This window comes from Falco punctatus, assembly GCF_963210335.1.
Source record: "Falco punctatus genome assembly, chromosome: 6".
NCBI lineage: Eukaryota > Metazoa > Chordata > Aves > Falconiformes > Falconidae > Falco > Falco punctatus.
In genome coordinates, this window is record NC_137585.1 from 37,287,528 (window position 1) to 37,312,984 (window position 25,457).

The window sequence follows — 25,457 nt, forward strand, 5'->3', positions numbered from 1 at the left end:
TGGTGAAAAGGGAGAGGGAGGGAAGGGAGGAGCAGTTTCAGTAAAGTCATTTGAGGTATCCCTCGGCAGTGGTGGGACACAGCCCCTCTAAGACTGATCAGTCTTGGTGAGATTGCAGCCACCACTTCCCTTCTGCTCTGGGGTATCAGGCTCGTTTTGCTCGCTGTGCTGCTCAGTTCCCCCTTGTGCATGTTCCTTCCCTCCTCTAAACCATCCCAAACAATACCAGGTTTTGTCTGCAGTCGGAGTCCAGCAGCAGCAGCAGTTCCTCAAGCCCTTTAGCCCTTATTTTGTGTTCGTGCCCTGGACTTAACCAGAACATTCCTGCCAGAGGTTAAGCCCAGGCGCTGTGTGGATAATCCAAGATTTTTTTTGCCTCCAGTTCCAAAAGACTGTGACAATAACAGGCCTGTAGGTGCTGTCTGCAGCTCCACACTGGCCCTTCTGCTCCTTACCTTTTTCACTCTGCCAGGCAGGTAGGGCTTAGGGATAGGACAGAGATCCCAGCTGTAAACCAGGAAGATGAGGGTAGTGAACTGCCTGTGGTCCCATGCTGTCTGTCTGCACAGTTTATCTCCTGCGTTACAATGAGGTGGCCTTCCAGGGCACTGTGGCCACAGATGCTGTGCCCACGCTGCTGTCACTGTTGCCACAATGCTGTTGTTTTGGGCTGGCGATGCCTCCACTCACAGAGTACCAAGGCTGGGGGTAGCTGTGGGGTGAGCCCCTGCTAAACCAGAGGGCTGTGGGGAAAGCAGTGGCCGTGGCATGAAAGCAGGACTGGAGAGAGTTGCTGGAGCTGGAAATGGCATCACTGGACTGAAGGACCAAGAAGTGCTGGGAAGAGGGGCCGGCAGGCACCATGGTGCCTCCAGCACAGCAGCACTCTTGGGATCAAACCAGGAAAATTAGTGCTTGGGCAGGGATCACCCTTAGGAAAGAGAAGCCAAGCACTGGCCGTGGCAGGGGTGAGAAGGGAGGAGAGCTGATTTTTTCCTTCCTCACTGAAAACTCTCTTTTCCCTTATCTCCTCAGACAGCCAGATCTTTACTCTGGCACCTGATGCCACAGTGAGAGTGCTAGCCCTCCCTCCTCATGTGGTTGATTTCTTTCCTGATTAAAAGTGATTAGGCAGCCCTAAAGCCTGCAGAAATGTGACCGAGGGGAACGGAGACAAAGAGTCCATTCAAGATCTCTTAAATCCCCGGGCCAGTATTTAGAGAGCCCTGAGGAGACAACTGGAGCAGAACCACCCTGCCAGGACCTCCCTGTCCTTCTCCCTCCTGCTGCACCCTTTGTTGCCAAGGTCTCCTCCACCATGTCATTCTCTGAAGCAGAGGTGCAGAGTGCCCGCGGTGCCTGGGAGAAGATATATGTAGATGCTGAGGACAATGGGACAACTGTGCTGGTCAGGTAAGGAAAGAGCCCATCCTGCTGCCACCCCAGAGGGTTGAAGGAGGAATGGCAAGAAGGATGGAGTTACCACCAGTACGTTTTTCACACAGCCCTTGCTGGGAACATTTTGATTTGCTGTGGTTTATCTCACCTTAGGGAGGAAATGGGGAAGAGGAGACATCCACACAAAGAAAAGGAAAGGGGGAAGAGGGTGGGAGAGGAAGAAGAGATGAGAACAATTTCTTTACTCCACCCATTTAAGGTAAAGAAATGTAAGTGTGATACAAAAGAGAATGGGAACAAACATAGGCCCTATTTCCCTCTTCCCCTTTCCCTCTGAACTCCTTTAATGATTTTTTTTTTAACTTGCATGTCCTCAGTATTTCTCTTCTGACTCTCCTTCAGCCTTTCCAGCCCAGCGCCCATCTGTTTCATTGCATTGTACCCCTCCTGTGGGCTTTCTCTCTTACATTTTCATTCTGTTTTCCTCTCTTCTTCCACAAGATAGACGTTTCTTCTATTCACCTTTCAGATATCCTTCTCTCAGCTGGGATTTACATCACCTACAGATGCACTGATCAGTCCAAATACTATTTCTGGTTATCATACCTTTGCCACTCCCTCTGGCTTTTTTGTATATCACATCTTGTGCCTGGGTCAGCCCCAGAAAGGGTTAGGCACTGCTCTTTCTTTCTGCAGTCTACACAATCTGTGGACAGTTAGGGTCAGAAATGCAGCTATAAAATGCTAGCAGCATCAGCGGCTTGGCTCCCAGGGTAATTTACTCTAGAAGGTTTTGCCTTAATGTCCTACAGCCCCAGCCCTGCCTTTAGAGAAGTTCTGGGCTCCCCAGTACAAAAGAGACATAGACATACTGGAAAGAGTACAACGAGGGGCCACAAAGATGATGAAGGGACTGGAGCATCTCTTCTATGAGGAGAGGCTGGGAGAGCTGGGGCTGTGCAACCTGGAGACAAGAAGGCTCAGGGAGATCTTATCAATGTATATAAAAACCTGAAGGGAGGATGCAAAGAAGACAGAGCCAGGCTCTCCTCAGTAGTGTCCAGGGACAGGACCAATGTGCAATGGGCACAGACTGAAAGACATGACATTCCCTCTGAACATCAGGAAACACTTTTTCACTGTGAGGGTGACTCAGCACTGGCACAGGTTGCCCAGAGAGGTTGTAGAGTCTCCATCCATGGAGATATTCAAAACCTGTCTGGACATAGTTCTGGGTAACCAGTTTGGGCTGGGGGGTTAGACCAGATGACCTTCAGTGGTCCCTTCAAGCCCAACCATTCTGTGACTCTGTGAAATGCAACCTGGAATTTGGTATTGCTATTTTAGGTGGATAACTGGTTTACCCAGTGGAGTAAACTGCTTTTTTAAGAGCTTGACCAAGATGACTGTAATTGATGTTATAAAAGGCAATCCCTTTATGAGTGGCACTGAATTGTGTTACTTTTGATTAAATGAAAGAGTTAGTACCTGGTACTCAAACAACAGTCCCTCACAGCCAGTAAGAAAGCTTTGGCATGGACTCTAGGAAGGGGTTAATTAACAAAACCAATAGTAGGGTTTCTCCACCAAGAGCACAGTGGACTTGTCTGCTGTCCAGAACATCTTTGGGAATATTGCACTGTCACACTCACCCCGTGTGAATGCGGCCCTACTTCTCTGTGGATTTTGTCTCTGCCTAACTCTCAGTCCACACTGAGGAACGTTTACTTTAAAAGCAGCAGAATAAATTCCAGGATAGGTAGGTTTTAAGGTGGATTGAGCAAAGGGAAGTGGCCTGGGGAGGGCCAAGGGAGGGAACAGGTTGCTGTGGGCATAGGGGCTGTGTGCAGATGGGAAGGGCAAAGAAGAACCAAGAAATGCAGGGGAAGGTGATTTATGTTCTAAAAAAGAGAAAGGAAAAGGGCAATAAAAGCCTAAGATAAGGCCTGAAATGTGAAGCCATATCTGCATCATTGCCTTGGTCCACAAATTAGGACATCTCTTGTTTCTCCACAGGATGTTTACTGAGCACCCAGACACCAAGTCCTACTTCACTCACTTCAAAGGCATGGACTCTGCTGAAGAGATGAAACAGTCGGATCAGGTCAGGGGCCACGGCAAGAAGGTTTTCTCTGCCATCAACGACATGGTGCAACACCTGGACAACTCTGAGGCTTTTCTTGGGATAGTGAACCCACTCGGCAAGAAACATGCCACCCAGCTGAAGATTGACCCCAAAAACTTTAGGGTGAGCCAGCAGCCCTCTTTGCAGGGGATGTGATTGCGAAGGGAGGATGTCTCCCCCTTTGAGGGTTAGAACTGAAGAAAACAGGCTTTGTATATACAAATATATATACACTCCAGAGCGTGCAGATTGTTGAAGGTGAGACAGGTTGATGGTGGTAGATAGGAGGCGTAAGAGATCTGGCATCTGTTGGGAAGAAGGCTATGCAGCAGATGTGATGCAGGCAAGTCTGCTGCTGTGGGACCTGCAGAGCTGCTGACCAACTGTAGTGGGTTTTCTCAGTGCAACAGGATTCCCATGCTTGTCATTTAGTAGTAAGACGCAGAAAAGCAGCTTAACGCTGGACTTCAGTCCCTGATGTCTCTATTTTTCTCCAGTAACAGGAACTGAGCTTTCCTAGGACAACTGAAACAGCTGGTATTGAGCAACGATGGCAACGGCATTGCCATCACTAAACAAACACAGATAATTAATACAGGATCGAATGACTTGCCCAAGTCCACCTAAGTTCACTACCAGAGTGCATTTATAACAGTTTTGTCTGCCTTACGCAGCACAAAATACAAAAAGAGGCACCTTCTGGCAAAGGTCACTTAGGCACTGGGAAGGTGATTTCCAAAGCAATGGGCCCAATTTTCAGTCAGTGGGAGAATAAGTGAGGATTTCTGCCTGGAAAGATCCTGAAAAGAATTTTTCAGGGTAAAGTTGTACACAAACCGAAAATGCTGCACTGAAAAAGAGTTGACATTTCAAAGTATACCACCTACCTAGTGACTGTAAAGACAAACAAACTCTCATTGCTACAAAGTGCTAGATAGCTAATAAACGGGAAAGATTAGGAAGGAACTTACACCCCAAGCCATGTGTTCCATAGGTGCCCAACATGAGGCTTCTTGTGGCCTCTAAACATTTGGGACAGTTCACTGCCAGGAGAAGGACGGCAGTAGATGGACCAAGTGAACCAGTCCTGTACAGCTGTCTTTAAGTGATGGGCACAGTCAACATTAACTAGATACAGGATAGTTAAAAAAAACAGCAGCAGTGACTGGAATTTTTTGTGAATTCTATAATGCACCTAATTTTCCATGACTTGTTGCAAGGTCTGCGTGCTATACGCTGTTGCATTGTTTTTGTACCTTTTTCTGTCCCCTAAGAATCCCAGCTAAAATTATATATCTTGTTCTTATGCCTCTAATGTGGAGGAAAGTTTACACTGGTTGTTTCTTCCCTTCTTGTTTAGATTCTCTGTGACATTATCTTGCAACTGATGGAGGAGAAATTTGGTGGAGACTGCAAAGCTTCCTTTGAGAAGGTGACCAATGAAATCTGCACTCACCTGAACAATGTCTACAAAGAGGCAGGTTGGTGAGGATGTGTGGCCTCCAGGCTCTTCAAACACCTTGCCAGCACTGACTTGCTGCTTTTGGGCCTCCAGCCACAGTTGGAAGAATGAAAAAGTTTTTAAAAAAGCACGAAAAAGGCTTATATAATGTAGATATCAATGTCAATAATTTCCTTAGCAAACTGAGTTTCTACAGCTAAATAAAACCCGTAGATACATCAAAGCCAACCAACAAATCCTGATGTGCTTTGCAGCTTCAGTGGTTCAGGTGGGTTCCTCTGGCCACTTTCCTTGAAGACTACATTTTAAGACGATGACTTTAAGCTTACTATTCCTAAGAGAAAGACTTGCTCCTTCCAGCAGCACCAGCCCAGCAAGGCACCAGCCACTCTTTGTCTCAGCTACCACCTCTCCATCCACATGAATGGTGAGCAGGATACCATTTTTAAACATCTCCAGCGACTTTGTAGAGGTCATTATTATTTAAGAGGCAAGTTTAATGTTTGAACTAAAATGATGCAGGGAGTGTTGTATGGGAAAGACTAACGTCTAAGGCACAGGGAAAGTCCTGTCCTGCATGAGCCAGTGGAGTTCCCCAACCCTGGGAGAGGTTTCTTGGAGCAGCTTTCAGCACAAGGGATGGCAACACTGAATGTGGTCACCACTGGGCCCCTCTGGGCAGGGATGAACATCTCCAGCACGTGGATTTCACGGCACTACTCCCAGCAAATTGCTCTGGCCATGTCCCCAGGAGAGGGCAATAGTACTGAGCTCACTAGCTCCTGTGCTTCTCAAAATGCATCCAGCTGAGGGGCTTTGCTGCTTCAGCGAGTGGGCAGCATGGTGGGCTCAGCTCAGTGCGGGATTGCTATGGCGCTGCCCTCATCCTGTCCTGTCGCACGGCCTGAGCCTCCCTTCAGCGGCAAATGAGTGCCGAACTATTTAATTGCTCTTCCTTGTATTCCTTAGACGTGGTGAAAGAATCAGCTAATAACTGCAAATAACCACAATTATGCTTCAGTGTAATGCAATAAACACAGAGAAAGCAGATGCGTCCTCTCATTTGTAGCCTGGAAAAGGCACTGGCGATGTGCAGTGGTGGTAGCTAGTTACAGTTCATGGTTACTGGTGGTACTGGGGGGTCGACTGAAACCAGCTCAAGCTCCCACCCAGGCACCCATCATGCTTGCAGGAATCAGGCTGCTCAGGCGCTGGAAAGGGAAGCTTTTCACTTGACCATGAAAAAACAATTTTGTAAACAGATAAAAATACAGAATTCTCCTTCATGTAGGTTTCCTCACCAATTCCATTTGTTTGTCAAAAGATGCTGAAATCCCAAAGTTCAGAAGATGAACTCTCGTTGGAGAGGGAGGATGGGGCAGGATGCTTTATTTGATTCAGTATTTTACTCAGCTTGGGGAGAAGGGGAAGCGTATTGCACAACATCATCAAGTATTGAAAGAAAAGAATGAGACTTGTAAAAACATATTTACAGTCTCAAATCCCTTTGAGGGAGTACAAGTACTTAACACTCTGAAAAGCTTAAAATAATGTCTCCTTTCTGTTTACTTGTTTTAATGCATGTTAAAAGCACCATTTGCCATGACCAGGGTTAGCTGTAATGACATGCTCATCATTGCCATAGGCACCTTGGGCTGACAGAAGCCTGACACCACTGGCTGATGGTTTAAGGCTTTTGTGTTCCCTGCTCCTGTGATGGAGAGAGGCACAGCAAAACCAAAGCATGTGAAACAAACCAAACTCAGGCTTAAGTAAAGAGGGAGTTATTTTTTAAATCCATCTACAAAGGGGGGACACATTAATTTTTTAAAATTTGTGTGATGTGAGTGGTTTAGGAGTACATGCCCCCTTTTTTTGTTTTTGTTTGAGATTTCAAAGGATGGCAGGAAGCTTTCCCAACAGAGCATAGATCAGATGACATCTTGAGGATACCTGAGCTGAGCTCCCAGTTTTCCAGTAGCCTCACTGCACAATCCTGTCTGACTTTCCTTGTAACTCCCTGTGCTGCTGCAAAACAGCAATATTCACACACTTTGGAGGCAAAAAAACCACACTACTTACTGAACCGGCAAATATGTGGTGCTATACATACTGTATGCATTCTTAGAGATAACTTTGACCTTGTGAAGAGAAACCTAAGGGAAACATCATGCCTAAAGGTAGCAGGAAGAGATTTCCCACAGAGCACCACCAGTGAGTGGGACCAAAGCCCTCCTCGCACAAAGCTTCATGGTTTTCTTACAGCCTGTGGGACATCAGGAAGGTCTGGGTGAGACAACAAATCCGTGAGGTAGCATGGGTAGTATGACAAGTGCCTGTGACAGGTTAAATCAGCGAAGTACCACGGAGTAATCTTTGTGCCTGACCTAAACCAGAACAGTGCAAACACATGGAAAATACTGAGAAGTATTGAAAATATGGGAAGAAGAAGAAGACAGGGAGCTCATGGAGGAAAGTTAATCCCCTCAACTACTAAAATCAAAGTGCTTTGCCAGCCATGTTGCTGGAGAAAAAAAGCATCCCCCCAAGTGAAACTTGACCTTGTTGAGACAACCAGACACTTTCCTGATTACAAATATTACTTAAACACTGCAAAAACACCTAAGTACTTAAATACAGTTCATCAACTTCATTGAGTGAACTCAGACCCTCCAATGGGAGCAGCTTTGGGAAAGAACAAGAAATAGAAAATAAAGCATCATAGGCAAAGAGAGGAGAGAAATTTAACTTGAAAAATTTCAGTCCCTGTGGTGACAGAGTGGGAACTTACCCAGAGACAGGTGCATTTGCAAGGCATCCCTGTGCAAAAACAAATCAATGTTGGGATGAAATCCAAGAGTCCAGTGGTGTGTGACAGCACCACCAAATCACTCTAAGACAAGGGCTATGAATATACCGAGGCAATCTTCTTTACAGAAGTAGTTAACCTAGCTGTTGAGGCATTTAAGCTGAATAATTTCCTTGCTGGAGAGTCTGAGCCAGGCAGCCTTCCTGCCTCTGCCTACAGCACAGCGAGAGCTCAGCGAGGTCTGGGGCTCAGCAAGGTGGGGAAGGCAGGGAAGTCGTCTCGGGTGTCCCGGGGCTGCCCATAGAGGGGACTAGGCACCTTGCAGGGGATTTGGGGAAGCTTCTAGGAAACCCTCCTAGCAGGGCCCAGAGGAAAAACCTCCCTTGCACCCACTCTTCCTGCTGGAAGGCCGTTTGTGTTATTGGTGGTTGAAGTGAAGGACTGCTTGAGCTCCTTTGCTTGTAGAGCTGTGGGCGTAGGAATAGATCCCTCAGAGGTCTTGTTTTACACTGAAAGAGTACGGCCTTCTCCTAGATGCTTTTTGAACACCTAGTGACAGGTAGAAGGTGATGAGGGTACGACCCAGATGGGAACATGCTGGGAACAGCAATGCTTTTACCCTGTGCTTGGTGCCAGGGCAGTTGTTTTTGCTAGACCTGGAGAGGAGCAGGGGAGCCCTGTCAGACCTTCAGTTTGTCTCCTCAGTTAAACAGAAGGTACCACAAGGCTTGTAATGTGTGTAATGAGAAAGGATTGCCGCCTAGGATCATACCGAGATGTGACAAGTGAATTGTAAGATCTGAATTGGCACTAGGAGCCAGTGGTCCCTGGAAGAACAGAAGACCCACTGAATTCAAATGCCTGTCTATCAGGCACGGCACTCGGGTATCTCATAAAAGCACCGATGTGACTCAAGCTGCAAATGAAACCGAAATAGCCACCAGACCTATTCTAGCCTTCTCAGTTTTCAATATTGCAAAATCTTTTCTTTCTTTCATTACAACATCCTGTTTTAGGGAAAGGGGATATGAAAAATGATGCCTTTTTTTCTTTACTTTTGCTAAAGCTAATACTGAGATAATGAATATTTGTAATTCGAGTATCACCGGGCTCAGTTAACGTTATATGCCACACCACAGCCCTTCTGGCTTACACAGTGAGGTGGGTTTGAGCCAGTTCAGGGCACAGCTACACTGGTCAGATTGCACATGGTCAGTATCAAACAAGCCTAAGACACACAGGAGTGATTTTTTCCCTGGTGTGAACTGATAGCATCCTAGACTGAACTGTTTGCTTACTCAGTGGACAGTAGCAATGGCAGTCCTGTTGTACTGCAAGAATATTCTGCATGCTCGCCTTGGAGAGCCCAGGCTTCTGCTTCTGACTCCCTTGGAAGCACTTCCCCAGGAGGAAGCACTGCTGTGGCAAGTTGCAGGCAGCAACATGGTGCTTTACTCGTCCCCTGCACAACCACGTGGGAGCAGACAAATCAGGGACATGCTGCTGGTGACGGTGGTGCTGCTCATCTCCATCCAGCCTCCCCAAGCTGTCCACCAAGGACACCTGGCAGCCACTGACCACTGCCATCAGGCAGAGCAGGCTGATCCCAGCATTGCGCTGAAACTTCCCATTAGCACAGGCCACCGGCAGTGCTTTGCATGGGATTATGAGCAGAGGCAGAATTTTAGGACAAGGAAGAATAATGGAGTTGGTATCTGCACTATAGTCCCACCCTCCACCAAGGCAGCAGTTGCACTAGCCTGTTGGAAATCAGTTCTTTACTCCCTTTGCTCCACTGCAAACCAGTTTGAGCTTAGGAAGATGGCAGCAATTTGAAAAGTTACAGTAGCTCAGCGCAAAGTCCCCAACCTATTTATCACCTTCTAGTGATGGATACATGGAGGCTTCGGTAGGCCTCTGGCGATGGCCAGTGCTGTGAGAGTTGCTGCCTTTGAGCCTCCCTGAGCCAGTACTGGGAACAATTTGTAACCTTTGTGCTCTTAACCAAGCATCACCACTGAATCTTTACTACAGTCAGCATTCCTCAGGTATTTCAGCCTGGGAAAGGGCTGTACAGCCACGGCAGTTCCTGCTGTCCATCGGGCCCTTTTTGACCTTGCCCGTGTCCAGCCCAGCTTTTGCTAGCTAAGCTGGACTCCCCGCTGGTGCCTTTCCCAGGACGCTGCTTGCCTGCCCTGCTCTGCAGAGCACCACCAGCAGCCTGGGGAAGCAATTTGGCACCGCAGTTTCCCCAGCAACAGGAGGTGAAAAGCCAGAGCCAGGAGAGACAAGTCATAAGGGAGTTTTCTAATTGCCTGCTGACTGTCCATGGTGAGCCTACAGAAGGGAAAGCAGGGTTAAAGAGGAGAGCATGGTCTAGAAACAAACATTTCTTCCTCTCTTCCCTCGTATTTCCAGCTGCTAATAGAACTGTCCAGCAGTCCACTGCATCCCAGTTTTACAAGACACAGTGAAAGATGGATATCAGGTCTTACTGAAAGGAAAAATTCAAGAATTGCATCAACGGTATTGATGCAGTAATGGTGCAAGAATTTATTAAGAGGCAGGTAGAAAAAAACCCATCAAAGCAAAGAGCAAGAACCACACAGGACTGAATGAAAATTGCATTAACAGTTTTTATAAGCCGCTGCATCAGGCGAAACTAACCTCTACTATTTGCTGAACAAAGGGCAACTATGCTGAGGAAGGTGGCACATGAAATATGGGATGAGGAATAGTAAACTGGGGGGGTTATCAGGTGCTGCAGAGCCTTACACAACACACTGCACAGTGCCATCACCTCTGGTGTGTAGCTCATTCTGTATTTGTACTTTGTTTAATGCTGACTGCAACTGCAATCTTCTTGAATATGTAAGTCCTGGAAGAGACACCACACGTTGCACTGGGTCATCTTCAGCACCACAGGAGCTTGTTGGAATACTGTGTTCCTACAGCTAAAACCATTCGTTCAGATGTACCCACCAATGCCCTTAGCTATCTTGTCTTGTGTTGGCCCCAGATGTCTTAAGACAAGTTGCTACCTTTTTCCCTTCAGCTAAACTGATAATCCTTGCCTCGAGGCTATTTAACATTTGCACAATCATCCGTTTGCATTGCCTTAGGGAGTCGGGTCACCTATTTTCTCCTGCTGCTGCCCCTGGAGCAGGATGGAAGGTGCCTCAAAGGCGCTAACTGTTGCAAGATAGGTTGGACAGACAGATGGGCTCCAGGGGATGGTAAATCCCAGATTCGCTACCTGATGGAAGGCAAGAGAACAGGTAGGAACAGCTGCCTCTGCCAGCTTCATTGCCCATCTGATGGTGGGTGATGCCATACAGATGCACTAAGCCAAGCACCCCTTTGCTTGGAAACATCACTGTTTTACTGTATGGCTCCTCCTGCTCCAGTAGGAAAACCAACTCACATTATGTTCAGGAGAGGACCTCATTTCTGGTCATGTGGCATCTTCTAGCTGCTTACCATCTTAACGTTCTTCTCTTTTATGCTCCCCTGACTGAACCAGAGCAAGAGCTTTCAGAGATACACGAATAACGCTTGCAGGTTTACTACATTTCAAACACTTTAAATAAATCAAATAATCTACTTTTTGCTCAATTTGTGCACCTGCAGTTTGATAAAAACTGCTATGGAGCTACAACTGCATCGGCAAAATTTCAGAGATGATCAGCTACAGTTCTCTCCTTAGGTTCTCTCAGGAGCTCCATTCCCTTCCCAGGCTGCAGTAAGCCTCTTGCAGGACGGAAGGTATTCTCCTTGAATTGGCATGGCCTTGAGCACTCTCAGATGTCAGCTCAGCCCCTCTCAAGGACCTGCAGACCCGTGAGATCTCCTAGTGAAGCAGCAGCAGCAGCACAGCTCACTGCACAGATTACTGCACAGCAGCATCCCCCTCAGATTTCCTGTGCCACCTCCAGCTCTCAATCTTGTAATAATCAATGGCTGAAGAGCGGCTGAAGGGAGAAAATCTGGGCAAACAGGCTCAGTGTGGGAAGTCCCAACTATAGTGTGGACAGATGTTATTTGTGTGACATGGAGGTAGTACATCCATGCCTGTAGGACATACTTGATCTGGGTTGGTGGCTGGAGTGGCTTATCTTCTGAACCATCTTGCCATTGTATTTCTGATCTGGTTTAACAATTGCTGAACCATTTACTGAAGACTGGGAAATTAAAGACCACAAGCAATGAAGGCCAAACTATTTGATTGGTGTCAAAGCTCTGTCCCTTATATGATGCAGTAGAGATGAATATTTATTTCCCCCAAATACCTTTCATAATCATTTTGACCACACAAACTAACGTCTGCCAATACCACTCTTCAGCTGTCCAGCAGGAAATAGACGGGTGATGAATACCTCAGTTTCCCCTCCTGGAAATTAAGGTCGCTTGGTTCTTGATGGAGGGGCAGAAGATCCTTACTTACTCAGGCACAACTAATAAAGCAGTCTCCCTTTCTGGCAGATGCTCCAGATCAGAGGTGTGTTGTACCAATCGCCTTAATTCAGTTTCTTCCTAACTGCACTCCAGTCCTCATTTCAGACATCAGGCATGTATTTCCACAGGCAATCCAGATTATTATCAGGAAACCAGAAGTAAGACTTACCTTCTCACTGTTTAACATTAGTGTGATACTCGGATACTATGAAGCTCACCACCCCATGAAAACCTATAAATAAGGGAAGGCTCAAAGCCAATCACCTGTTTATAATGAAATTTCAAAGCCATCTGTAAAATCAATGGCGTATTACCTAGAATTTGCTAGTAAGGAGTCTAAGCAGTGTTTTGTCACAGTATGCAGATTCCTCCCCCCACCCTCCCTTTACAATACAAATTTTCTAGTTGCCGGCCACAGTGGGAGACAGGCCCTCAGAATTTCTGGAGTATTTTTATTCCAGAAATAAATTCCAAAGGAGTTACCAATCTGTTCATTGGCAATTTTGCTATGCAAGATGATCTAGAAATGACTGTTTGCCTCATGTCACACCACTAAAATTCCAACAGATGTTAGCAAGCATTAATAGAGCATGCCCCTACCAGAGGGAAAAACGCTGGAAACTCGGACTCAACATGCAGCTGGGCCACGCAGGAAATCATAAAACATTCCCAGGAAGGAAACTCATGTTCATTGGTAAATTTAAATTTTTTTAAAAAAAATGCTAGATAATTAGCCCTTATTATTACAGTATTTCTTTAGGAGCTTAAAACTACATGAATTCAAAGTGGACTGTACGTGCCATGTTGGCTACAAGTCCTTGCAGAGATGTGAAGGTCCTGTTCTAGTTTTCACTGTCGGCCAAAATACTGCTGAATTATCTACTGTCAGAAATATCACCCATGTTTCTGACCGTACTGAAGAGGTGAGGAAAAACGCACACAGTGAATTCATAGTGATACTCTACACCCATGATTAGTGGGCCCACAGAGGCACTTGGACTAGGGAGATACTGAGGACTCTGCAGAACCTGCTGAAAATGCCAATACATCATGACAAACACTGCTCCTAAGCATCACTGTTAAGTAACTCAGCGGTGCTATCTCAAGGAGAACTTGCCAATTTCTAAACTCTTCTGTGTGGGAGCAAGGCATATCTGATGAATTTGTATGCCCCAAAGCACTTTCAATCCAACAGAATCGACAGCAACATTTTGTCAGTGACTCGGACAGCTGGGGTCAAGCACACCCTCAACAAGTTTGCTGACAACACCATCTGTGTGGTGCAGGCAACAAGCTGCAGGGAAGGGATGCCATCCAGAAGGGTCTAAACAGGCAGGCCTGTGCAAACCTCATGAAGTTCAACAAGGCCAAGGGCAAGGTCCTACACATAGGTCAGGGCAATCTCAAGTACAAATACAGGCTGGGTGGAGAATGGATTGAGAGCAACCCTCGAAAGGACCTGGGTGATGCTGGTCAATGAGAAGCTCCACAAGACCTGGCAATCTGTGTTTGCAGCCCAGAAAGCCAATTGCATCCTGCACTGCACCAAAAGAAACGTAGCCAGCAGGTCAAAGGAGGAGATTGTCCCCCTCTACTGTACTCTCTTGAGACCCCACCTGCAGTACTGTGTTCAGCTCTGGGGCCCCCTGTATAAGAAGGACATGAACCTGTTGGAGCAGGTGCAGAGGGCCATGAAGATTGATCAGAAGGCTGGAGCGCCTCTCCTGTGAAGATGGGCAGATAGAGTGGGGGCTGAGCCCGGAAAAGAGAAGGCTCCATGAAGACCTTATAATGGCCTCCTAGTACCTAAAGGGTGCCTAACAAGAAAGCTGGAGAGGGACTTTATACAGAGACACTTAGTAATAGGACAAGGGGTAACGGCTTTAAGCTGAAAAAGGGTAGATTTAGATTAGATAGAAGGAAGAAATTCCTCACTGCGACCGGTGGTGAGACACTGAAACAAGCTGCCCAGAGAAAGTGTAGATGCCCCATCCCTGAAAGTGTTCAAGGCCAGGTGGGATGGGGCCTTGAGCAACCTGGTCCAGGGGAAGGTGTCCCTGCCCATGGTGAGGGGTTGGAACTAGATGACCTTTATCGTCCCTTCCAACCCAAACCATTCTGTGATTTTATGTAAAGGCAGCTTGCACCTAAATGAAAAGGTGCTTTTTGAAACTGAAGTCATTAAGGAGTTAGTGTTAGCTAGTTAGTCAAAACCACATGGTTTTGACTTTGAACATCTTAGGATGTTCAGGATTGTAATCAAAGAGATTGCTTCTCCTAGAGCACATCTCTGTGTTAAAAATGCTAATAACCAAATGTTAGTTTTTTTAGTGACCACCTTAAGAGACCAGTATATCCTTCTTAAGTTATTGGACAATGTGGTTTCCTTTATTTTTTTTTATTTGTTCTTCAATTGATTGGTTTTGCTGGTTTTTTGTTTTGTTTTTAATACAATTAAGGATGTACCCCACAAGAAAAAGCAGAGTCCTTATGGAAAAAAACAAATATATTGAACACATACCAATCAAATGGTACAGATATGGGACTGGCTTTGATTTCAAAATTTAAGTAGAAATAAAAAAGATGTAATGCAACAGCTGTTCAATTTCCAAGTCTAAATAGGCACTGTAAAAAGACATTTCCGCTTTCTCCAGCACACATTTCTGTCTAAATGTTCCCACTGTAATCAACTCCTAGGTTCCCAAACAAACAGAAAAAAATCACTGGGAACATAACCTTAGAGTAAAAGTTAATATCCATCCACCCACCCTCTTACAAAAAAAGCAAACAAAAAAAAAATCCCCCCAAATACAACCTTTCAATGCTACTATTTTGACTGGAGCAGAATTGGAGAATTTATAAAGGTTCAAAAGCACCCAAGGCAAGTAGTACAATATAATTTGTTCACTAACTTGTATTGGAAAGGAGATTAAAAACATTGAGATCTGCATCTTGGTACATAAAACTGTTGTCCTGAATAAAGAGAAATCTTTCAGAAAGGTTTTGAAACTTAGTGGAAGTCCAGGACCCAGCTTTAGGCATCATTAATTGATGGGGTTTAATTCTGACTTGGTTATAACCACTTTTATATACTGTACATCTACCCTAGTTGGATCAGTGTCTGGAACTGCTCACTGGTGTCCCTTTGAACAACTGTAAACTAAACCATAGTATGCAACTCCATAGGAAGCTAGAGATCAGGTGAATATACAGCCAGTTATATCTCCCCTGCTTCACGCTCTTCTGAGCTCCTTGGGTCTTCCGATCGACCATTAGCACTTTCATAAGAACGTTTCTTGTCTTTGAAATCTCGTGGTGACCTCTCTCTTGGGCTTCTATCTTTATCACGTGATGTTCTATCACGATCTCTTGAACGTTCTTTGTCTCTGGAAGATCTTTCTTTTGAGGATCTGAAAAGTGCAGTAAATTCAAGAATTCAAGTCAGTCATGAATCTGTAGCTACCAAACATAATTTTCATTTTATATTTTTCTTCTTTTTCCAACAAACTTTAGATTTATATAAATAGAAGTGTATCAGAAGACATCAGAAATCATTCTACTCTTCTCCCTTTCCTACTTCCAATTACAAGAAAAATATTGTTAGAGACAGAGTTTAATCTACCTTTATTAGAGAGCCCAGATTAAGGTCAACATGCTTCACTAAATCTCTTATTTTCAACCACTACCCTCAAGCTTGCATCAACAGAAGTTTAATTGAAATTTTTCATCTGTAGTCTCTAGCTTGAGAAGAATGTCTAGTCTATCTCGTATACAAATTACAAACTTAAATTTGTTTAAAAATGGAAGTTTGATTAAATGCAGAGGGAAATTAAGTTGCATAATTCTAGAATGAGGCTATTACTTCACAAATATAAGCCAAACCTGGAATCTGTGCTACAATTAGGTTTGGTTAGAAGAATTATCCCTTGTGTGATTTTGCAGCGTTGGGGGTGTGTATTGTTTTTCGATTATTTTACTCTGGTAATAGGGATTTCCAAAATCTTTACAATGGAGCCAGAAAATAGCTGTTCTGTTCAATAATCCATGTAGTTTGAAGTTGTAGAATCATAAAAGATTCTAATGCATACTTGCACAGAAAAATCTTAACAGCATGCTATAAAGCTAGCCCTTAATTTCTTAAGTCAAAAAATCTGGTGTACCGGCAGTAAGACTGTACTCTCTCCTCTTACAGGGAATTACTGTGATCACCACAAAGCTTCAAAACTAAAGTCTGCAAAATGCTCTTGAGCTTCCTTTTATAAGCTTACAAACTGGCCTTTCATTTTGGTTCCTCAGCTGCAAAGATTACTTTCCCCACAATGCAGTGTTTAGCAGGACTTAATATTTGCAAACACAGAGATCCACAGGCATTACTTCTATTCCACAAACTACACATCAAATTAGGAAGAGGAACTATGTGGTAAATAAGAAGTTAATACTGGAATTAATACAGCTATTTGACAAGTATTTTGTGCTGCAAGTCCCCTGAAGAAGTAACAGTGCTTCCAAACTGGTTGACTTGGGCTAACTCTAGTAATTAATCCTAAAATAGGCAGACAGATCAGATGTGATGCCACCCACAGCTTTGCCTTTTCATTCAACACATTTTTGGAGGAATACAAGATTCATTTGTCCAGCCATCCCATCTCTAGACGACCTAGAGATGAATCTCTAATCAGCTGACAAGAAGCAAGACTGGTTTTAATGAATCACAGCATAGTGATGTGAAAGTTTATACAACTGTTTTAGCAAGCAGCATTACTACTAGAAGACTTAGAATTAAAATACCATTCCTGCCTTCCTCAAGGGCAAGGAATAAAGGTATAGCCTTTAGAACCAGAACCTCTGCTAGACTTACATTATCTAGAATGCTTGGAAGGCATTACTTCCTAACTGATCCAAGTGAATTCTTCAGCAGAAACAGACCCTTTCACCAGATATGTGGGCAGCATCCACACTGCCGTAACTAAGAATTAGGTTCTAATATGTGATACTGGTTCCAAGACAGTATCTGTGGGTGCCTGCATTGAGTCTGACAAAAAACCCATCTCCAGCCTTTGACAAAAATCCCAGGGCAGCTTTGGCATTCTGGAAGAATCCTGCCAGACCTAGGAAAGCAGGAAAAGATGTAGCTGCAGTTTCAAACCTTCCAAAGACTAAGATGTTTGACTATATGGGCCTGTGCTCCCCCCACTGGCTTTCTCCTCAAAAAAAAATTAAAAAAAAAAAAAGAAAGAAAAAAAAGAAAGAAAAAAGTGAAGTCTGTACTTCTCTGCCACAGCAGAGAATTAGCACAGGGCTGGAATATTCTGTTGTCAACCAGGATCTGAAGGATATTTAAAAAAAATAAAATATAAATAATCTATATGCTAAGAGTAGGATCTATCTCGTCCAACTTTAAATGTCTGCAGTACAGACATCAACCAGATTTCCTTAACAGTTAGCACAAGAAATATTTTAAGGCACGATTTGCCTTATCTTAAAATAGACACAAAATTATGTCAGATAAGTCTGTAATGAGACTCATGAGATTTACATCTGACCTAGTAATCTAAAACAAAGTAAAATGAAGCCCCACCCTATGACTTCCAGGACTCTGTTTGTCCATACAGTATCTTATGGCAGTGCATTAGCCCATGTCACATGAATTCTGTGGCTCATGTAAGCGGGCTCAAGCATACTGATACAACCATCACACAATTTACCCATATTTAGGCCTGCTGTCATGATTGATCTTGCCAGCGAGGATGCATCTCAACATCTAATTGCAAACATTCACTTTCACATTGCAAATCAAGAAGCACAAGTTATGTATTTTGTTTCTAATGAAAATATAATTAATTTTAGTTATTTGGAACTTACAGCTAACAGTGAGGAAAAGCAGGGCTCTATTTAGACGTGCTTTTGATGAGCCAGTAATTCAAGCCTGGGTAGACTAGGGTTCCTATTACCATAGGCATGTTGCTGTTACTACCAGATGTGTTCCTATACCAGATGCGTTCCCATTATCTTAACCATATTGCTACTGTTGCCAGATACTCTGTATATGTTCAGTTGTGCCCACAGAGTGTGGATGTCTGCTCCTTATATTGATAAATTTGAAATGAGATCCCAGCCATTAAGATACTTAAATCTAGCCACCTGTTCATAGGGTGAATGATGATACAGGTCAAATAAAAGAGGTTTGCCAAATTTATGTATTCCTCAGATATAGCACACAACAAACATACTTTTACTTTCAAAATGAATAAGTATCTTATGAGGTGCAGTGTCTAATTTTATGTGAAAGGTTCTTCAGAAAATACTTTCTGAAGAAGGGTGGACAGGAAGACCAGAAGCAACTGCAGTTTACTGCAAACATAATACTCACCATGTGTTTGCCTGTGATAATGCTGTTATACAGAACAAAATGGGAAAATTACTTACAGGAGAAGCACATCAAAGTGCTTCTCTAGTACGGAGTCTAATTGCCTAGTATGCTTACATGTTGAAGCCATAATGGATGTGACCAAAACCGAAAAAAAACCTCTCAGACACAAAAGAGCTTTTAGAGCACGATTCAGCAGTCTAAAATAACTGTATTTTATGGTACTTTAATCAAGCCCAAAAATCACACTAGAAGGCTTTACTGTCAACATAAAATGATGCAACTCTTCCCATGTAGCAACCACAACTCCACACTTCTCTTAAGGCCCTAGAATTAGTGACACCATGGGCTGCAACAGCTGCAGCTTTCAGCTTCTGTTACTTCTACTGTCACAGTGCTCTTTTGCAAGGATTTGGTAAAAGCACTGCGTTCCCAGATTCAAATTTATTTGGTTATTCAAAACCAAAAGGCTCCCTGAAGAAGTTGACTTTGCTGGAGTGTGTCTTTTATTCTCCAGAGTATTCTTGGCCAGAATTCCTTGGACAAATTACTATTTTCAGCTTAAGACAGTCAGGCTTGAATAAAAGTATTATCAGGATTTTAAGAAATTCCTACCAATCAAAAAAAAAAAAAACCAAAACACACACAAAAAAAACCCACAACCAAAAAAGGATTTGGCAACAAGTACTTCCCTGGACTAGAAAAAGAGCTCTTGGGAGACAAGTTAGTATAATACATTTGAGCCTGCAAATTCAAGTTTATTTTTGATTCCAGCATCAACAGTGGTATGGCATTCAACGGAAACATTTCTCCCACATTCATGTGAAAAGCAGCTCTAAAGGCTAGAACAGCATCTCTAAAAAGGAGATATCCAGCCTGGCTGCAAGTTCAATAGCTATCCAGGTCCCAATGCAACAAGATCACAGCTCTAAGGATTCTTCAGTCTCTTGAAAACACAATACACATAATTTAAGAGCAAAAATTTTGTTTGACTTCAGAGAAATAAGAGGTATGAGCTGCTAATGATGGCACATTTTCCCCTCAAGTTCACAGTAATGCAAAATTCTTATTTGTACCAAGGATCCTTCCAACACAGATGTGTCTCATTTCTTCAGGACAGAAGCTGACATCAGGAGATATATTTACAGTACTGAATATGGTAAGGTTAAAATCTTGTGCCCTGAAGTATATTTTTTAATTCATTCACACAACACAAGGCTTGAAGGGCTTATTCTTTGATAGTATCTTGCAAAAGGACACTGACTTAATCTTCACATCACCTTGTGCTTTTTCAATTCACCTTTGGCAGCTGAGACTGACATATTTACTGTTGTATGGACAGCACCAATGGACCACACCATTTCCTTGTTCTTACACATTGCTGTGCCAATACAGAAGACAATGCATCATTTCCATGGCACATTTCATACTACAATGAGAATCCTAGAACAATCAATTAGTATAGTTTTCTTTGAAGGACTGCAATTGCGTCTTGCAAGGCTGAACTTCCAAGCTGAAGAATTAAAGGCAATTTCAGCATATGCTGAACAGGATATGTTTATCCAAGTTAACAAGTGTACTGATTTAAAGGAAAATGTCTATTTTAAGACTGAAAACCTATAGGTTTGAAGATCTGCTAATCTGCTAGTGTGAATGGCTTGAAGAGGCAGGCTCTTTAGGATAACTTGTAATGACAGGCTACAATCAAGATGGAAATTGCTGAATCCAAAATGTTGACTTTAGGACACTAAAGAACACTCTAAAGAATTTTAAATACTGGACCCTATTGATTATGTGAACTAAAGCTTAAATGTCCAGCACACTATCCACCTGCAACAAAAAGAAGGAAACAAAAGACTTGGACCAACCCTTTTTTTATGCTCTCTTACAGAGCACAATGGGACTACAGTCACCTACCTACTCCAGGAAGAAAGCAGCTCATTTTTACGGCAAAGAGCCCAGGCGATAGTTGAACATATTCAACATAACATCACCAAGAATGGAGAAGTGTAAGTCCTAAAATAATTTGAATTATAAACCCTGCATGGGTGGCCACTTCAAAACCAGATCTTTTGTCTTCTTGCAAGTGAACAGTCTGTCAAGGGTTTAAGACTGGGAACCCCATACACTGTACTGCACTCAAATCTAAGTCATGGTGGCTGACCTATACAAGAAAGGAATCCTGGTTATGAGCAGACCTCCCTACCACATGCTTCATTGTGCAATTCCAACACTCTTCTAAATCATGCTTACCTCACTCATCTAAAATAAACCAGCAAAACCTCAGGAGCAGAGAGCAATCAAGTCATTCAAAAGCAACAGCCCCACAGTGCTCTCTACATTAATCCTTCAATGAGATGTTGAGCCACTTTCCTTGCAAAGCAACACCTTCAGATGCAACGCAACAAGTTTATTTCAGGTATAGCTAAACCTGGTTTTGTCTGGCACAGTACACAGCTGATGGGCTCTGGTACTGGGAATAAAAGCCCAAGGGAAAATCCAAACGTATGATAGTAAGACAACTGCTGATATCCCTGGGTTCAAAAGGAGATCAGCTGTTTCACTTTCTACACTGCAGGAAGCTGGTAGTATTATTAACTTGACACCAATACCTTATATCACTCATCCAAACCAGAAATAATACATAACACTACTATTTTTATTTAAAAAACCAAACCAAAACAAAACCCCCCAAACGCTATGGTATGTCACATGTCAAACCACAAATATGTTAAAGGTGTAACTGAAATCTGTGACAGTCTCAAAATATGTTTAAATTACCAACTGGTAAATGTAAACTATTTAGTGTGAAAATTCTCATCGTGCATCTAGTAAAAGTAATTTATTTCTAGCTCAACATTTACCTCTTTTTGGAGCTGCGTTCTCGGCTTCGCTCCCTGGAACTATGCCTGCTTCTATGATGGCTGCGACTCCGGCTGCGGCTGTTAGAGCGAGACCTGTGACGATGGCGTTTCTCACGGGATTTGGAGCGAGTTCTTCTCTTTCGTTCCCGGGAGGCTGAGCGAGACCGATGTCTGCGGCGATCTCGGGACCTAGATCTAGGAACAGAGAAGACTTAAACCAGACACTGCATTCACCTAGCTACTCCATCAGTGCACTGTGAACACTATGCACTCCTTGCATAAGCAAATCCATACAAAGGATGGTCTGCAGGGTTCAGAGCTACCGCATTGTCTTATCACAGGCAGAATGGAAAGCCTACAATTATTTAGATATTAATATTCTAATTAATATTTTGAAAGGAATTAAACATATAGAAAAAAAAACCTGTTTAAAATTTTCAAGTCTTGTCTTCCTCAGACAAAGTTGTGGAACTTCATGATACAGTGATAGGGATCATCTGCCAGAACCTATGTAATATGATGTTCTGAGAAAACAGAACTTTATCCTTCCCCATAGCTACTACAATAAAACTAGTCTGGAAGGTTCTAAACACCATACAAATTAATGATTATTTTTCTTTCCTAAAAAAAAAATAAAATCAATCACTTTGCAATAATACTTCACCAGTGACCTTCAACTGTGCAGGTTAGGAAGAAAGCCTGTACTATACTTGAGAGTTAACCTGGTGCTTAGGGTTTTAAGAACATGGATTTTCACCGAAAGATATTCCTCTTTCTTCAAAAGAGAAGCCTGTGTTTAATTCTCTGTGTTATAAGTGTTATTTGGGACAAAAAGTTGCATTGTAGTAGCCACAAAATGTATGTATGTGTATAAACTCAGTAGCATGGTGATAGATACTGTATAAACACAGAGAGATGATTATAGAACAGAATGCTTTGTCTGTAAAGATGGATCTCTTAAACTAATAGTTTCTAAATAAATTTCTAATGTTCCATCTTGTGAAAGGCTGGCTTCACTTATGGTATTCCTTGTCTGCAGATTTATATACCTTTTGGTATGTTTGCTGTGGGATCTGGACCTAAAATAAATGGAAAATAGTAAATCAATTTTTCTTACAGAACTTATCAATTAGAGTACAATTTAGTAATAATAAACCAGACTAGTTGGACCTGTTACTGCATTTCTTATTTTACTAGCAAATATTTAAAGGTCTTTTATTTGATGTGATCATTTTTGTAACATACCAGGAAACACATCCCTCTGACAATTGTTGTGTTTGTTGTTTTTTCATTTATTTTTGAGCCCACCATACTATGAACCCCAAAGAAAATCTAACCTGCCTCTTTATTCCCACTCCTCCCACAGAAAAAGCTTACAGTTCATGTCAGTACTCCCTTATTTGTCAGGCATGTATTATCAGACTGCAATAGATTTCATAAATTTATATTGTTGACCTCCGAAGCTAACAGGTCAAGCGAACTGCAGTTCAGATTCCATTCTGCTTTAGCCCCACAAGGCCTGGAAACTACTTCACAGAGGAACAGGGAATTACTTTCCTCAGTCATACATTCAACTACTTCCAATATCTAATATCTATACAGAAAATAACCTCTATCAGATGTTAGAAGCTCACATGCATGTAAGCTCACATCTGTCAGGTCTCAAAACAAGGTACACACCTGAAAATCATCTCATTCAAAGGCCATTTGTTCAAATATGTAGAGACACTTCTATCTGTAGTTTTTAAAAAGGGCTTTCTATAAAAGCAATTGACATTTTAAGAGTTGGATTGAGAGCGAATTTCATGTCTTTTTAAGTTTCCAAGGAATGCAGACTATTGTGATTCTTCAGATTTAGAAATGTGTACAAACTACATCACAGTTGTCCCATTAAAATTAAATCAGTCATTATGTATACGCAATTAAAATAGATCCCTACCTCCTTAGTTTCTCCCTTTCTTCTCTTTCCCTCTCCTCTCTACGTTTCAGACGTTCCTGATTTCGTTTCTCTTGTTTATCAGCCACAATCCTCTAAAAGCAAAGGAATACATTAAGTTACATTTCAAAATTTCTCAAAGGAAGGTGCTATAAAAATAATCTAGACAGTTAACATTCAGTTCTCTCCCTCATGTATATTCCCTTTGCTGTGTGTATATTATTCCCTCTCTCTTCCTCAGTATATGTATCTGTGGGTTTTTCTCCCCAAGAAACAGAAGTTATTGCAGAGGTGCTGCAGCAGATAGATAGGTGTTACAAAAATACCTGAAATTTATAGTTATATTAAGTTTTCCACAAAAGGGAAGTCAGAGCAGTCAGTCATGCCTTTAATGTGAGAGTTTCTATGCCAATCCTATCATATTTTGGCTACTGGGGAGAGATAGAAAGGAATCAGAACTGGGAGAGGTAATTGTTTTATTAACTCCTTCAGCTATGCTGTGACATAAAGAAATCCTTAGTCTTAAAGGACTTGGTTGGATTCATAGCTAGTTTTGAAGCTACTTGTTTCCGTATTGTGAACATGAGACATATAATTAGAAAGGATGCTTCAGCTGATAGCCCCCAGGTTGAACTCACTACTACTGGGGACAAGGCACGCTCAGTAGAGGGCCCTCAGATGTGGAACTCACAACTGGAGATCTGGCCAAACCCAAGTCTCGCCACCTTCTGGACATGATGCAAGAAATTCAACTCTTTGTAAAGACCTTCTTCTGAGATGTGGAATTGCCCCAGCAGCATCTTGATTAGATCTCTGAGGAGAGCTCTGAGGAAGGAGGGGATAGTTATTGTTTTCTTTTTTTGTTAGCGAAGTACTTCAAAAGATTATTTTATTGATGCTTTGGGAATGTGAAATAATTATCCATGCATTTTTTTTCCAAATGGTGTAAATAATCAGTTATTTCAACCCTTTATGTCAAATTGTATCTATACTTCCTTGTGCAATATCAGTAACTACAAGCAAGGTTTCTTATTCAAGTGACTCTGCATAATTTCATGGAGGGATGATAGGAAGCACACATGATCTGTTCTAGACATCTAAGGCTTAAGTTACAGAAGCTGTATTTGGGAGCCTAAATTGCCAATGAAGTAAACAGAAAGAGTTGGGATTTCCAAAGGGTAAGTCTCAGTATCCATGCAAGACAGCTGGAATATTATGAAATAGAGACCAAGCCAATACATTCAAACTCAGTATCAGCATTTTCTGCTTATAGAGCTTCAACTCGTTTAGCTCTTGCCTTTAGTGACTTTTACAGTTAAATGCTTAATTGAGCCTTGCACTCCAGAATTTGTATATTAAGATGATAAATGACATCATCTTGCATCCAAATCCATCCTCCTGAATACCAGGAGTCTAGAATCTAATTCCAGTACGTCTTCTAGTATGTGATTTCTGGTCAAGGTAGTGTTGTTTAGGATAATATTCCAACTGGATTTCAAATCTTCAAGCTATAGAGAACATGCAACCTCCCCATAACAATTATTTCAATAGCTAGCCTGACTTCAAGATATATATCTTTTTGTATTCTGGCTTTGGATAGCCACAGCCTTGAGCTGTTGGAACTTATTTATTTTGTCTCTTGTCAGTTAAGCTGCAAAAATTACTTAAAAAACCAACTCATTTTCAGGTTTTGGTAACTACAGAATGAGTGTCACCTCCTAATCTTTGTCTGGATAAAATAAACAAATAAGAGTTTTGATCTTTCACCACACAGCAGGCTGTTTGAGCTCCAAGCATTTCTGCAGATCTTTTTCAAAAAAACCTTTGCGGTGTGTTACCATCCTCCTTATGTACTGGTACCAAAAAAGGAGGATTTCAACACCAGTCCTATTAAAATTTTATCCTAATTAAATAAATCAAGTATCACTTGCTTAGGTCCATTACATGTTGTATTTGCAAGAGATTCATTATTACTTTTAGCCAAACAACTGGCTAAAAGTGAAGTCCATTTGGCTATCCCTTGTGGCTGCCACATGTTTCT

General features: G+C 42.6%; 2 protein-coding genes across 4 annotated transcripts in view; one reads left to right on the top strand and one right to left on the bottom strand.

Annotated features, from left to right (window-relative positions):
- The first annotated feature begins 878 nt into the window (after nt 1-878).
- Nucleotides 879-12,954, top strand: LOC308066183 (cytoglobin-1-like). Its single transcript, XM_080393187.1, has 3 exons — nt 879-1,413; nt 3,415-3,646; nt 4,884-12,954. The coding sequence occupies exons 1-3, from the start codon at nt 1,319-1,321 to the stop codon at nt 5,010-5,012; spliced, it is 456 nt and encodes a 151-aa protein (XP_080249313.1). The 5' UTR covers nt 879-1,318; the 3' UTR covers nt 5,013-12,954.
- Nucleotides 12,955-14,604: 1,650 nt separating this feature from the next.
- LOC308066155 (putative RNA-binding protein Luc7-like 2) overlaps nt 14,605-25,457 on the bottom strand; it is a 35,616-nt gene continuing 24,763 nt past the window's right edge. For 2 of the 3 annotated variants that reach the window (XM_080393137.1, XM_080393139.1), the window contains 4 exons: nt 23,420-23,511; nt 22,530-22,559; nt 21,481-21,675; nt 14,605-15,659 (listed from right to left, as the gene is read on the bottom strand). In XM_080393137.1, the coding sequence (XP_080249263.1) occupies nt 15,467-15,659; nt 21,481-21,675; nt 22,530-22,559; nt 23,420-23,511 (510 nt within the window). In that variant the 3' untranslated portion in view covers nt 14,605-15,466. The remainder of the gene's footprint in view (nt 15,660-21,480; nt 21,676-22,529; nt 22,560-23,419; nt 23,512-25,457) is intronic. The other variant, XM_080393138.1, reaches the window with a different exon arrangement.

What these genes read in the sequence shown, in the direction of transcription:
- LOC308066183 (XM_080393187.1), top strand. Translation starts at nt 1,319, where the DNA reads ATGTCATTCTCTGAAGCAGAGGTGCAGAGTGCCCGCGGTGCCTGGGAG. An exon ending in GGGACAACTGTGCTGGTCAG is followed by an intron (nt 1,414 to 3,414) that starts GTAAGGAAAGAG and finishes GTTTCTCCACAG; the next exon opens with GATGTTTACTGAGCACCCAG. An exon ending in TTGACCCCAAAAACTTTAGG is followed by an intron (nt 3,647 to 4,883) that starts GTGAGCCAGCAG and finishes CTTCTTGTTTAG; the next exon opens with ATTCTCTGTGACATTATCTT.